This window comes from Callospermophilus lateralis, chromosome 18, assembly GCF_048772815.1.
Source record: "Callospermophilus lateralis isolate mCalLat2 chromosome 18, mCalLat2.hap1, whole genome shotgun sequence".
Taxonomy (NCBI): domain Eukaryota; kingdom Metazoa; phylum Chordata; class Mammalia; order Rodentia; family Sciuridae; genus Callospermophilus; species Callospermophilus lateralis.
In genome coordinates this window covers 49,381,508-49,396,316 of record NC_135322.1, presented here as the reverse complement: position 1 = coordinate 49,396,316, position 14,809 = coordinate 49,381,508, and the positions used below count along the sequence as shown (strand labels likewise).

The following is a 14,809-nucleotide window of genomic DNA, read 5'->3' as shown; positions in this document are numbered from 1 at the left end:
ATTTTCCAGAAGGTAGTCTTGGCCAAAAAGGAAATGCGCCCACGCATGTTTCCACACAGACACACACACACACAGACACACACACACCTCTCAAACCTGAATCTGATTAAAGTTCATCTAACTACCAATTCATATTAAATACAGGAAATAAAGGAAAACATTAAACATCTTAGAAATATAGTAAACAAAATACAGATTACAGTGAACTTTTGTTGACAAATGACCCAGTTTATTCAAATAATGGAAAATGCAAGGGAAAAAATTGAAAATTTATAGATAAAATAAGATTGAAGACATATATCAAACAGTTGTCATATATGGCTATTATATAGATCCTGATTTTTTAAAAAATGAAAAATTTTATTTGGTTATTTATTTATTTGGCAGCACTGGGCTGGGGATTGAACCTAGGGCTTGGCAGTTAAGTCTAAGTTATTGATTATATTATTGAGTTATAGTTTCTTTGTTCAGTTTTTTCTCTATTTATTTATTTATTACAACATGACAATAGTGGAATGCATTACATTCATAATTATCCATTCACAGCACAATTTTTCATAACTCTGTATATATAGTATGTTCACGTCAAATTATGCCATTATACATGAGCTCTCTCTATTTTTGCATTACAATTCTTAATTCTCCTATAAAACACAATTTATCATATCTGTATATAAGGTATGTTGACACATACCTTAGACATCTTCATATATGTATTTTGTATAATGATGACCATCTCCTTCCACCATCCTTACTATTTCCATTTTGTTCAGCTTTTCTTTGAACAATCTATCTAGTGATGAAAGGAGTGTATTAAAGTCACCTAGAATCATTGTGTTGTGGTCTATTTGACTCTTGAACTTGAGAAAAGTTTGTTTGGTGAACATAGATGCTTCATTGTTTGGGGCATATAAATTTATTATTGTTATGTCTTTTTGACAAATGGTTCTCTTAAGCAGTATGAAATATTCTTCTTTATCCCTTTTGATTAACTTTGGCTTGAAGTCTACTTTGATATGAGGGTGGAAATACCTGCTTGCTTCCACAGACCATGTGAGTGGTATGATTTTTCCCAACCTTTCACCTTTAGTCTGTGGTTATCTTTTCCTATTAGATGAGTCTCTTTGAGGTAGCATATTGTTGGGTCTTTTTTTCTAATCCAGTCTGCTTGTCTATGTCTTTTGATTGGTGAGTTTAGGCTATTAGCATTCAGGGTTATTATTGAGTCATAATTTATTTTCCCAGCTATTTTGTTTATTTTTGGTATTTAACTTGTTTTCCCCTTTTATTAGTTTTTCCTTTACTGAATACCTCCCTCTTCTGATTTTCTTTTTAAAAAAAATATTTTTTTAATTGTAGTTGGACACAATACCTTTTTTCCATTCATTTATTTTTATGTGGTGCTGAGGATAGAACCCAGGGCCCCACGAGTGCTAGGCAAGTGCTTTACCACTGAGCCATAATCCCAGCCCCCCTTTGCTGATTTTCCTTGTTGTTTTTTAATTCCTCTTCATGGAAAATTCTGCCAAGGATGCTCTGTAGTGCAGGCTTTTAAGTTTTAAATTCTTTTAACTTTTGTTTATCATGGAAAGTTTTTATTTCATCATCAAATATAAAGCTTAATTTTGTTGGATATAAGATTCTTGGTTGGGGGCTGGGGTTGTAGTTCAGTGGTAGAGTGATTGCCTAGCATGTGAGAGATGCTGGGTTTGATCCTCAGCACCACATAAAAATGAATAAAAATAGAGCTATTGAAAAAAAAAGATTCTTTTGGCATCCATTTTCTTTCAGAGTTTGATATATGTTGTTCCAGGATCATCTAGCTTTCAGGGTCTGGGTTGAAAAATCTGCACATAATCTAACTGGTTTCCCCTATATCTAATCTGATTCCTTTCTCTCATGGCTTTTAATATTCTCTTCTTATTCTGTATGTTAGGCATTTTCATTATAATGTGCCTTGGTGTGGATCTGTTGTGATTTTGTATATTTGGCATCCTTTAAGCCTCCTGAATTTGGTTTTCCAATTCAATCTTCATGTTTGAAAAATTTTCTGATACTATTTCATTGAATAGATTGCTCACTCCATTGGTTTGGAACTCTATGCCTTCCTATATGCCAGTAACTCTTAAATTTGGTCTTTTCATGCTTTCCCATATATCTTGAATGTGATGCTCATTTTTTTTTTTTTTTACCATTTTCACTGGTCTACATTCTTTTCAAGATTATATATTTTGTCTTCATTGTCTGAGGTCCTGTCTTCCAAGTGGTCTAATCTGTTGGTGATGCTTTCAATTGAACTTTTAATTTGGTTTACTGTTTCTTTCATTTCAAGGATTTTTTTTTAGAACCTCTATTGCTATTGAAGTAATCTTCTTCTTTCTGTATTTGTTTATGTAGCTGTTTGTCAAAATTATCTTTTGCTGCATGTATTTGCTCTTATATCATCCTTTAATTCACAGAACATTTTAATTATGTACATCCTGAACTCCTTCTCAGTAATTTCTTCTGCTGTGCTGGCTATGGATTCTAATAATGTGATATCTTGATTTGTTTGGGGCACTTTCTTCCTTTGTATTTTCATATTGCTTGTGTATCGTCCTTTATAGCACTGTGGATCTGAGGCATTACCGTTTTTACCCTATAGGCTTATGGTGCACCTGTAGAGATCCAATACCTTTCTTTGAGGTGAAGGACAATGTTAACAGATCCCATATAAACAATATACACCCTAAAAAACCAAATGTTTGCTATTAAGACAAATTACAGTTTGATCACAATGTACAGAAATGATGAATTGAATATACACAGTAGGTTTGTAAAAGGGCTTACAGTTTCTGATGGTGGACAAAGAACCGGGATGAGGAGTAGGATGGTATGCTGAGGTAGGAGGTGAGGATACAGAGTTATAATATGTTAGGAAGTGGAAAAGAGAAATCTAAAGAGGAAGATTTGTAGCAGGAGAAGAGAGAAGTAGTAGTTGTCTTTGGGTAGACAAGTTAAGTGGGACGACAGTAGAGTACATAAAACAAACACAGATATATATTAAGAAAAATACAAAAATGTTAAAATAATAGAAATTGGTGAAAAAGAAAGAAAAAAGAATATACAACACAACTGTAATATACTATTTAGACATCCCAGTCTTCAAAATCCTAATTCATGCAAAGCACTTGGTTTCACATATGTTGGGGATGTGAGGGTGGGAGAATAGAGAGGGAGAAGAAAAAAAAATCTTGAAGGAAGAAACAGGTATTGTTTTGGTTGGAGATCAGGATCTTTCCTGCTTTCCTTTTCATCCAATAGATGGGGTCATCTGTTGTTAGCCGGTATCTCTGCCCTCAGGATGGAGAGGGTAACCAGGGTGTCATTATGCCAGGGTAGCAGCTGCTGGGGAGAGGAGGTAGTTAGAAACTGGGTACCTGGTCAGCTGGAGTTCCAAACTGGGAGTTGCCCCCGCTGAAGATGGTAATGAAGGTGGCCCAAGATAAAGGTGCCTGCTTTCAGCCATGGGGTGTCGGGTCAGGTGGGGGAAACTAAGCGATGGTGTTGGACAATGAGTACAGAGACAAGCTCTGTGGCTTGCAGTGTGTGGCTACTGGCTGACTTCAGAGCCTGTGTGAGGTTCTCGGGTGCAAGCAGGCCACTGTGAATTGGAAACTATCTTCTCTACTGTAGAGTCCTAACATGGCGGCAACCGGGAGAGCCCCACGTTGGTAGATGGGGATCCACATGGGAGTGGCAGCCAGAGTTCCTACTTGTAGGAAGCTTCCAGGTATCCTGCGTGGTAGTGGTGTCCATGATTTCTGCCTGGGTGGTGGCTGAAGGTGCTGCCTCGGCAGACCTTGTGCATCTGGTAGTCCTGTGTTGGTAAATAGTTGGGAGACCTACTCTCATTCTGAGGAGGGAAGCCCTGGACGGCAAATGTCCAGAGCAGGAATATTGCTCAGAGAAGCAGTATTCTCACTACTTGAATTCCTGGTCTCGGAGTGACAGAGAATGCTGCCTCCCTCTGGCCTGCCATCTTGGATCCCTAATTTTTTTTTTTTTTTAAGTTGTAGATGAACACAATACCTTTCTTTAAATTTATTATTTTTATGTGGTACTGAGGATCCAACCCAGTGTCTCACACATGCTAGGCAAGTGCTCTTCCAATGAGCTACAACCCAGGCCAAAAATTAATTATTTTAATAGCCAAAAAATTAATAATTATATTTACCCTCTCTACAAATAATTGTCATCAACCTAAAATATGCCATAGCATGGTTTTTTAAATATTCTTTTAAGAGAGACAGAGAATTTTTTTAATATTTATTTTTTTAGTTCTAGGTGGACACAACATCTTTGTTGGTATGTGGTGCTGAGGATCGAACCTGGGCCGCATGCATACCAGGCGAGCGCGCTACTGCTTGAGCCACATCCCCAGCCCCCCAGCATGGTTTTTAAAACCTGTTCTTGACCCCATCCTCCAGGTACCATTCCACTTCTGTATTCTCCTTTATAGCCAAAAGTTCTTATTTTCATTATCTCCACTGTTTCACATATCATTCCCTTTTCACTCCACTCCAATCTAGTTTCCCTTCCCACTCTTCTGAAACTCCCCTCATCAAGTACCCAGTGAGTTCCATGTCATCAAATCTAAGACTTTTCTGCATTAAACTGCTCAGTCTATCCACAGTACTTGGCACAGTTGAGCATTATTTTCATGATACACTATCCTTTCTTAAATTCCAAGACACCACATTCCTCTTAACCTTTAAACATTGAAATACAAGGTATAATCTTAACCTTTCTTCTCTTTTTCATCCACAATCCCTAGCTGTGTTCACTTAGACCCATAGTTTTTTTAAAAAATATATTTAATTTTTTAGTTGTAGTTGGACACAATACCTTTATTTTATTTATTTTTATGTGGTGCTGAGGATTGAACCCAGGACCTCGCACATGCTAGATGAGTGCTCTATCGCTGAGCCACAACCCTAGCCCAATACACACTATTTGCTAAGTCTTCAAAATTGACATCTATATCTCTGACCTCTGTTCTGAGATCTAGATTCTATATCCAATTGCCTACTAAGTTTCTCCCACTTTGATACCTATTAACATTTTAAATTTAAAATGCTCAAAAGAGATCTCTTGATTCCCCTTTCTCAAACCCTTCCCCCTCATAGTCCACACACTATCTTTCAATAAATGGCACCACTCTCCACCTAGCAATAACTTAAGCCAAGTCTAAATGTTATCTTTGAGTGTTACATTTTCCTTAACCTCACATCCAATCCTTTTATAAATATTATCCATTTGACTCCCAAAAATGCTTTGTCTCCATCCATTTCTTTTTATTTCTACTATCATCTTCTAAATTCAAATTACCCATTCATTGTCTCTTACCTAGACTATTGATTGCACCAGGCTTTTAATAGCTGAGAATTATATTTTTAAAATAGGTATTAGACTGGGTCACAAGCTTATTCTAAAATTCTAATGAGTGAATAAAGGGATGATATTAGCCATGACTATTGTGAAGAAAGAAAGTTGGTAAAACTAGAAAGAGCATTGAATTTGCAGGTTATCAAGATTTATGTTGAACTGAAGGTATAGCTCAGTGGTAGAGCACTTGCCTTTTACGCAGAAGGCTTTGGGTTTGACAAAAAAAAAAAAAAAAAAAAAAAGACATGAGAAAAACTACAATTATATTCATATCACACAGCATATATAAAAATAAATTCCCGATCGAGTAGATTTGATGTAAAAAGCAAAACTATAGAATTTTTAGAAAAAGATAAAGGAGATTTTGCTGGGCATAGTGGCACATGCCTGTAATCCCAGCAATTTGGGATGCTGAGACAGGAGGATCTAAAACTCAAGACTAGCTTTGGCAACTTATTGAGACCTTGTTTCAAAATAAACAATAAAAAGGATTGGGGATGTATCACAATGGTAAAATGTCCCTGGGTTTAATCTCAGTACTGGGGGGGAAAAAAGGAGCCTATTATATTGGTATAGGGAAAGATCTCATCAATAAGACACAAAAAGCACAATTTATTTTAAAAGGACTTAATTTTTAAAAAAAATATTTATCTTTTAGTTGTAGTTAGAAAAAATACCTTTATTTTATTGATTTATATGTGGTGCTGAGGATCGAACTCAGGACCCTGCATGTGCTAGGCAAAGTGATCTACCACTGAGCACAACCCCAACCCCGGGCTTAAAATTTTTACCTTAAAATTTTTCTATATGGCAAAGGACAATGTAAATACTTTATTGAAATTTTTAATACTGAGATATAAAAAAAAGAATGATTTTATAATGCATACACAAGTACATTCATTTAATTGAATAAATACCTGTGTCTTATTGAAAAGTTTAAAAAGCAGATTGAGAAATTATATATATACCATTACTTCTTTTTTAAAAGTACCTGTCTGTATAAACAATAGAAAAGGTATGGAAGGAGGGAGACAGAAGAATATTTTATTTTACTTTAGACATTTTGGAATTGTGTGAATTGTCAAAATGAATACAAATAATTTGTTATTTAAATGCTTGAAATAAAAACAAATAAATACAAAGTCAAGCAAAAAAATTCTGTCATATACTGTTTTAATTGATAAAGGAAGGTGTATATAGCACTCCCAATATCATTACTTCACATCATACATCCTCACTATGTTACCCAAGGTGGTCTCAAACTCTCCTACCTCATACCTCAGCCTTCCTGGTAATGGAGCCAATAAAATGTGCCACCATGCCTGGCTTTGCCCCAGACCAAATATAAAAAAAAAATCAATATCTGAGGGGGAAAAAAAAGGGGTAGGGAAGGCACAGAGTGTTTCAAGGCAATAAAGCCTTTCTTAGGGGCTGGGGTTGTAGCTCAGTGTTAGAGCGCTTGACTAGCATGTGTGAGGCACTGGGTTCCAACCTCAGCACCACATAAAAATAAATAAATAAATAAAGATATTATGTCTGTCTACAACTGAAAAAAAATATTTAAAATAAGGCTTTTGGGGCTGGGGATATAGCTCGGTTGACAGAGTGCTTGCCTTGCATGCACAAGGCCATGGGTTCAATCCCCAGCACCACTACCCCCCCCACACACAGTATTAAAATAAAGCTTTTCTTAGCTGACTTGTAAAATAGGGGGTTCAAAGAAGTTTGGAAAATAATATATAACTGAAATATCTACAAATATTAATCTAAACACACATCTTTGGTTATCAGCTCTGGGGAAGGTTACAAAAAGGAGAAAAAGACTAGTAACCTCTTGGGCTGGGGTTGTAGCTCAGTTGTAGAGTGCTTAATTAGCATGTGTGAGGCACTAGGTTAGATTTGAAGCACCATATATAAATAAATAAAATAAAGGTCCATCCACAACTAAAAAAAAAAAAAAAAACTTAAAAAAAAGATTAGGGGGATTGAGGCTGTGGCTCAGTGGTAGAGCACTTGCCTAGCATGTGTGAGGCACTGGGTTCGATCCTTCGCACCATATAAAAATGAAACAAATAAAACCATGCTGTCTATCTACAACTACAAAAAAGTTAATACAAATAAAGAATTATTGTTAAAAAAAGATTAGCGGCTGGGATTGTGGCTCAGTGGCAGAGTGCTTGCCTCACATGTGTGAGGCACTGGGGTTCGATCCTCAGCACTACATAAAAATAAGTAAATAAAATAAAGGTATTGTGTCCATCTACAACTAAAAAAAAATTTTTAAAGTTTTTTAAAAAAGAGATTAGTACCCTCTTTATCCATCCATGTAATGTTTGACTGTTATTAGTATACATTAATTTTTATAATTTAAAGTAATAATATTTAAATAAAATTATTAATAAAACCAAGTTATTTCATATTCCACAAATGAAAAGTAGGGAAGGAAGAAAGGCAACTTTTTTATTACAGTGACAGCACAGGTTCTAGAATCAGAGCTCTGAGTTAAAAAAACAAAAAACCCTACTGCACCACTTTACCAGCTGTGTGACTTTGGGTAAGAGTCTAAATCTAGTTTTACTGATCTGTAAATTGGAAATCATAACAGCATCTATCTGTCTGATCGAAATGTGCCCTGAACACAGGACCTGGAGAAAATGATAGGGTGAGTTTAGGGAGGGCAACGGTTGAATTAGAAATGCTAACTTTTCCAACTTTCTTAAACACTCAGAAAGCAGTTTATGTGAGGTCAAAAGTGGGGTCTCTAGTCACTAAGATGAAGGCAGGGCTGGGTCACTGACCTAAGGACCAGTGAGATCAGCTGCTATTCCTTTCACACCAGGCGCTGGTCTGAGTGTCCCTGAAAAGGGAGCTACACATCCAGATGGATGAAAGGGCAAACTCTTGAAGTTCAAGAGGATGGACAACCGGAGGGTTCCTTTTTCTTTTCACCCGCAACCAGGGGAAAACCTGGGTAGGAAGTTCCTCAACTGCCAAAAATTAACGCCCCTTGCCCGGCACGGCGGCCCAGACCATAAGGCTGAGGCAGGAGGGTAGCAAGTTCAAGACCAGTCTCAGAAACTTTGCCAGCCCTGTCTCAAAATAAAAAAATAAAAAGGGCTGGGGATGAGATCAATAGTAAAGCACCTGGGTTCAATCCCCAGTACCCCCCCCCATAAAAAGAACGAAACAAAAAACAAATGCCCCTTGTGCCACCTCAACATCATCACATCAACTGACCATCTCAGCACTTCCCTTCTCCCATCGATGTACCTCTGGGGGTTTCCAACTTCCATTTAGTTCAGACTTCCTTCCTCTGTCCAAGTGAGTCACTTGTGTCACAGGGTCCCCACGTGTTAATCTCGCTTCTTCTCTACCTCCCATTCCCTTTCTCTCCTCAAATTCTCGTCCTTGGCCTCAGATTGCCCTGCTACTTCAGTTCCTCCACTTCCGCCTCGGTGAAACCCCTTTCTGCCTCAATTTCCCTCTCTGCGCCTTAGGGACTGCTCCTCGGCGGTTCCCTCTTTGCTACCCCAGGATCCGAGGGGCCCCGCCTCAGTTTTCTCCTCCCAGCCACTGACCACACGCTCCCGGCCCGGGCCCTCCCAGCCTAACCCTACCCGGCTGCTCCAGGGTCAACGCCCCCAGGCGGCGGATGCTCTCCTCATCCAGATCCCACTGCTCCGCCATTCCCGCCTGCCGCTCACCTGCCGCCGCCCGCGAGATCTCCCCGCCCACGCCAGACCCCGCCCCTCGAGCTGCCCCGACCACCTCCCGGCCCCGCCCCCCGCGCGTGAAGCGGCTCTCCGGGGGGCCGTTAGTGCCTGGGTCACGCGGCAGCCCGAGGAGGAGTCGCGACCATGGTACGGAGCCCATCCTGGCGGGGGCGCCAAAACCACTAAACTGGCGAATGGGAGAAGCTGGGGCCCAGATTAGATCTGGGGCGCTGGGATTCGAGGGTGGTCCGGGCTTTGAAAGATTTTGGGGGAACTAGCTCTGAGGAATTGGAAGGGTGCGCTGCCTTGAGGGATGAAGTGTTCTAGATCTCAGGATCTGGGGGCTTTCAGTTCTGAGGGGATGGGAATGTGCCTCTTCGTAGGGGTGCAGGTCTTAATATTTCAGCCCCCGCAGTGCTGACTCTTGGAGCCAGACGCTGTTGGGTGTGAATGGGGGGGCGGGGTCCAGATCTGAAAGACTGGGGGAGCAGGGACAGACTTCTAAGGCATGATGGGAAGATCCCCGAATTGGAAAGTTGGAAAACTTGGCTCTGAGGGAGTTCAGGTCCTGTCTTTAGAGAATGAGATGGTTTCAGCTCTAGAACTTGGTTTAAAAAGAGCTCCTTTGTGCGAGAGGGATCCGTATGCTCCTGGGGGTGTATGGGAATTACTATTTTAAGGCTGCCCCGTTTCCTGCAAACAGTCTGGGAAGAATCCATTTGTCCTTCAAGTGCCACAGGCTCCCCAGGCTTACCTGTGCCTGAGGGTACACCAACCCCTTAGCAGACTTCGGGGAAGAATGCTCTGGAAAGAACCACCACACCACCCACCCTTAGCGTCTTCCCTCGCACTAGGGTGCACTTCTTGGGAGCCCTGCTGTGAATGGGATGTGTTTAAGGAAACTTAACTCTTGGGCAAAGACCCTCTTGTCATATCCTATCCTTAATAAGAAAAGAGGAGCTGAGTCCACAACTGGAGCTTACCTTCAAGGAGCAGGTTTTCTTTAGTATCCAAATTCTGCACACTCTTAAGTACCTTCATTGAGCTCTCAACCAGTTAGTCACCTTTAAGAACAGAAAGCAAAATCTGGAGTCCTTACATATATATGCTTATACGCAGTAGTCACATACCATTTCCCACATCCCCAACCCCAACATCCCCCGCCCTAGGCAACCACTAATCTACTTTCCTTCTTTATAAATTTGACTCTTCTTCACATTGCATGAATGGAATCATATAATATGTGATCTTTTGTATTTGGCTTCTTTCACTGAGCAAAATGTTTCAAGATTCATGCATATTGTAACATGTATCAATACTTTATAATACTTTGTATTAACAACAATGGTCTATTGTATGGATATCGTACATTCATCAGTTGATGAACAAATTCAACAGTACATAAATATAAAGGTTTATTTCTGGACTCTGATTCTATTCCATATACCTATATGGATATTCTTATACCTGTAGTACAGTTTGGTTACTCTACCTTTATATTAAATTTTAAAAGTGGAAGTAGGAATCCTCAAACTTGTTTTTTTCAAGATTGTTTCTGCTATTCTGGGTCCCTTGTATTTCTACATGAATTTAATGTCAGCTTGACACATTTGCAAAAAAGATAGTTGGAGTTTTCACAGGGATTGTTTAGTAGGGATACTGCCCAGATCAATGTGGATAGTATTACTATCTTAACAACATTGAATCTTTGAATCCATAAACAAGACTACTTATTTAGGTTGTTTAAAATTTCAACAATTTTTAAATGTTTTCAAGTTACCAGTATTATACTTATTTTGTTAAACTCCTAAATATTTTGTTCTTGTGGATGGTATTGTAATGTAATTATTTTTTTAAATGTAATCTTTGAATTGTTCATTGCTTTGGTATAAAAATATAATTGACTTTTTATAATATTGATCTATATCCTTCAACCTTCCTAGGCTCATATTAGTTTTTTACTCAATTTCTTAGGATTTTCTATATGTAAGATCAGCAAATAGAAATAGTTTAATTCGGGCTGTAGCTGTAGCTCAGTGGCAGAGCACTTGCCTTGCATGTGTGAGACACTGGGTTCGATCCTCAGCACCACATAAAAATAAACAAAAGAAAGGCATGCTGTCCATCTATAACTACAAAAAAAAAATGGTATAATTCCTTCTTTTCCAATCAGGATGCTTTTTTATTTTTATTTTTTCTTTCATAGCTGTATTTTCATTCTTCCTTTAGGAGGAGACTGGCATGTCTCATGAATCCGCAGAAGATTTGTTTCATTTTAATGTCGGAGGATGGCATTTCTCAGTCCCCAGAAGCAAACTCTCTCAGTTTCCAGACTCCTTGCTGTGGAAAGAGGCTTCAGCCTTGACCTCTTCAGAAAATCAGAGGCTTTTCATCGACAGAGATGGTTCCACGTTTAGGCATGTACACTATTACCTCTACACCTCCAAGCTCTCCTTCTCCAGTTGTGCAGAACTGAACTTGCTCTATGAGCAAGCACTGGGTTTGCAGCTGATGCCTTTGCTGCAGGTAAGATGTTCTTTTCAAAGAGCGGTGATTAGTATCATAGGCATCACTATTATTAAGTGTGTGTCCTTTTATATATTGGTTTCTTAGATGACCCACATCGTGAGTTAAAGGAATGAACAATACAATAAAATTGCCTGATTTTGTTGTTGCTTCATTTTTGGCATAGTACCTGGGATTGAACCCAGGGCCTCCCACATGCTAGGGAAGCATTCTACCATTGAGCTACAGCCCCAGCCTTTTTTTTATGTTGATACATGGTCTAAGATGCCCAGACTGGCTTTGAATTTGTGATCCTCCTGCCTTAATTGGGGATTATAGGTGTGCATCATCATGTCCATAAAATATCATGATTTTAACAAATAAGATCATCCTGACTCTGCCTTATCTATACCAGCAGCTGCCATGGACCCAGGATGGGATTTACTATTTACTGAGAGGATGCCTTTGGCTCTCAAAAATCCTGTCAATCTGCTTGTTTTTGTTGTTGACTTTTAAAAGGAGAAAACTTTAGAAATTGAACAACTTGCTCTATACACCATATCTGAGATTTAAAATCTAAAAGATTCATCAAGAATATTACTTTTTGTCAGGTATGGGGGCACATGTTGTAATCCCATTGATTCGGAAGGCTGAGACAGAAGGAGCGCAAGTTTGAGGCCAGCCTTAGCAAATTAGTGAGGCCCTAAGCAACTTTGCAAGATAAGTTATCTCAAAGTTAAAAATAGAAAGGGCTGCAGATGTAGCTTATTGGTAAAGCACCCCTGGGTTAAATTCCTAGTACAAAAAAAAAAAAAGAAGAAGAAGAAGAAAAAGAAAAAGATACTACTTCTCATTGGGTGAAGTGGCACAACCTATAGTCCCAGCTACTTGGGAGGCTGAGGCTGGAGGATCACTTGAGCACACAAGTTTTGAGACTAGCCTTGGCAACATACCACTAACTCATCTCAAAAAAAAGGAAGGAAGGAAGGAAGGAAGGAAGGAAGGAGGGGGTGTGGTATGGGGTGGAGTGAAGAAAAGAAAAAGAATATTACATCCTACTGTGCCTTCTAAGTTCACAGGCAAAGCAAAAAGTTCTTCAAACACAGAATTTTTCCTTTGCCTTCACTTTCTGTTTTCTAAGAAACAACTTCTCTTATTTTAAGAGCTTTAAATACCTTTACTTATAAACCATTAAAGTATTAATAAAAACATTATCTTCTTTTTTAAGTTTTCTTCAAACCATAAAAATCATTTCTGTGACTGTTCTTCAGTAGTTTATTCTGTAGTTTTGGAACCAGAATATTTTCTTTTAACCTGGACGAACTAAATATTATGACTAAGAAGGCCCATTGGCCATACTCCGGATTAATCACACTGTCTGGCGCATAGTGTTGTTTACTCCATCTCCACAAGTGCTAACACAACAAGCTGCAGAACAACTCTGTGCACTGCCAGTTAGGCCTCCCTAACACGGCTTAGAAGAAAATTGAGACAGACCATGGATTGTCTGGGTCATAGAAGAATGTAAACATTTCATAGTTCATTTGTTTATGGATGCTTCTTCCTAAATAATTCAGTGTTTTATCTCAAAAGTTATTATACAGGATTGGGATTGTGACTCAGTGGTAGAGCACTTGCCTCGCATGTGTGAGGCACTGGGTTCAATCCTCAGCACCATACAAAAATAAATAAAAATAAAATAAAGATATTGTGTCCATCTACAACTAAAAAAATATTTTTTTAAAAGTTGTTATACATCTGGAAATCAAAAACCTTTAATGAGTCACTGCACATGCAGTTCTTGTGGATAGATCTGCCATTTTGCTCTCAGAGACACCCCTTGGAGAGCCCACCATTTCTTCCTTCGAGGGTGGAGAGAGGAATTTTGTTGTCACAGAATAAAAGGAGGTTATCCATAATTGACTTGAAGCAGCAAACAGTGAAACTCTGAGCTCTTCAGCTCCACCTTTCTTGCTCCAAGAATTGGAAAACCAAAAGGTTTTGATGTTTCGTGTGAACCCAAATTAGAAACTAAGATGAACATCACCAAAGGAGGTCTGGTGAAGTTTTCAGCAAATTCTAATTCATCCTGTATAGAGCTTTCAAAGAAAATTTCTGAGCGGCTGGGGTTGGTGATAGGCAAAGTGAGGTTTACCAGGAAACTAGCCAAGAAACAAGAGTACAGATTCAGGAGTTGTGAGGGGGAAAGATGTCATCTTTGAGTCATCCAGACTGTCTCAAACAGTAGAAGATGAGGAAAAGGCTCCATCATCTCAAATTATTGGCTTCCAACATGTACAAAGCTGGTGTAACCCGCCTCATTACTATGGATTTATACCAGAAAGAAATTCAAGGTTTCTTTTAATATTCCAATGGATAATTTAAAATCATCTCCCTTCCTAGTACAGTATATTCAGGAAGAGGTGAGCAGTTTGAACTTTTTTAATTTTAATATTCTGGTGAAGGTATAGTTCCATTTCTTTGAGCTGTCCCTAAAGAATTAAAATTGGATGTATCCTGACCTAAAAAAAAAGAATTAAAATTTGAATATGAAGAAGAAGAAGAAGAAGGAAGAAGGAAGAAGAAGAAAGAAGAAGGAAGAAGAAGAAGAAGAAGAAGAAGAAGAACAACAACAACAACAATAACAACAACAACAACAACAACAATAACTTTAATTTACTCCAGAGCAGGTTGTAATATTCTTTCTTTCTTTTGATTTTTTTCAAGCTACCCAGTTATGTTTAATTTTTTTTCAATTGCTTCAGAAATTGAGAATTAAAATTGCTTGCAAGTCGGTTCAAAAGCACCTACATGGCCTGATATGTCAGGATCGTTAATGGCCCTATGCCAGTGTACCATTTTATGGGGAAAAGGAAGGAGTAAACTTGTTCATTGTAGAAAATCAAAGCAATTAAGACAATCTTTTTTTTTTGAAAGAACGATTTTTCTTTTCTTTTAATGCAAGCATATTATGCAAATTGGTGTTTGTTTGCTGGGGATCCAGTTCAGACCCAGCACATTCTAGGCAAGAACTCTGAGTTACATCCCCAGACCTTTATATTTCTCTGAGGTAGGGTCTCACTAAACTTGTGATAAGTTTGGGGCTGGCCTCAAACTTGTGATTCTTCTGCTTCAGTGTCCTAGGTAGTTGGGATTGCAGTTAT

The 14,809-nt window shown here is 38.6% G+C and overlaps 2 protein-coding genes across 4 annotated transcripts in view; one reads left to right on the top strand and one right to left on the bottom strand.

Annotated features, from left to right (window-relative positions):
* Positions 1 to 9,114, bottom strand: part of Lrrc36 (leucine rich repeat containing 36) — a 63,914-nt gene extending 54,800 nt beyond the window's left edge. For all 3 annotated transcript variants that reach the window (XM_076837836.1, XM_076837834.1, XM_076837835.1), the window contains exon 1: positions 9,045 to 9,114. In XM_076837836.1, coding sequence (XP_076693951.1) covers positions 9,045 to 9,114 — 70 coding nt within the window. The remainder of the gene's footprint in view (positions 1 to 9,044) is intronic.
* Positions 9,115 to 10,484: 1,370 nt separating this feature from the next.
* Kctd19 (potassium channel tetramerization domain containing 19) overlaps positions 10,485 to 14,809 on the top strand; it is a 28,876-nt gene continuing 24,551 nt past the window's right edge. The window contains exons 1-2 of the mRNA XM_077105686.1: positions 10,485 to 10,505; positions 11,370 to 11,666. Of these exons, the coding sequence (XP_076961801.1) occupies positions 10,485 to 10,505; positions 11,370 to 11,666 (318 nt within the window). The remainder of the gene's footprint in view (positions 10,506 to 11,369; positions 11,667 to 14,809) is intronic.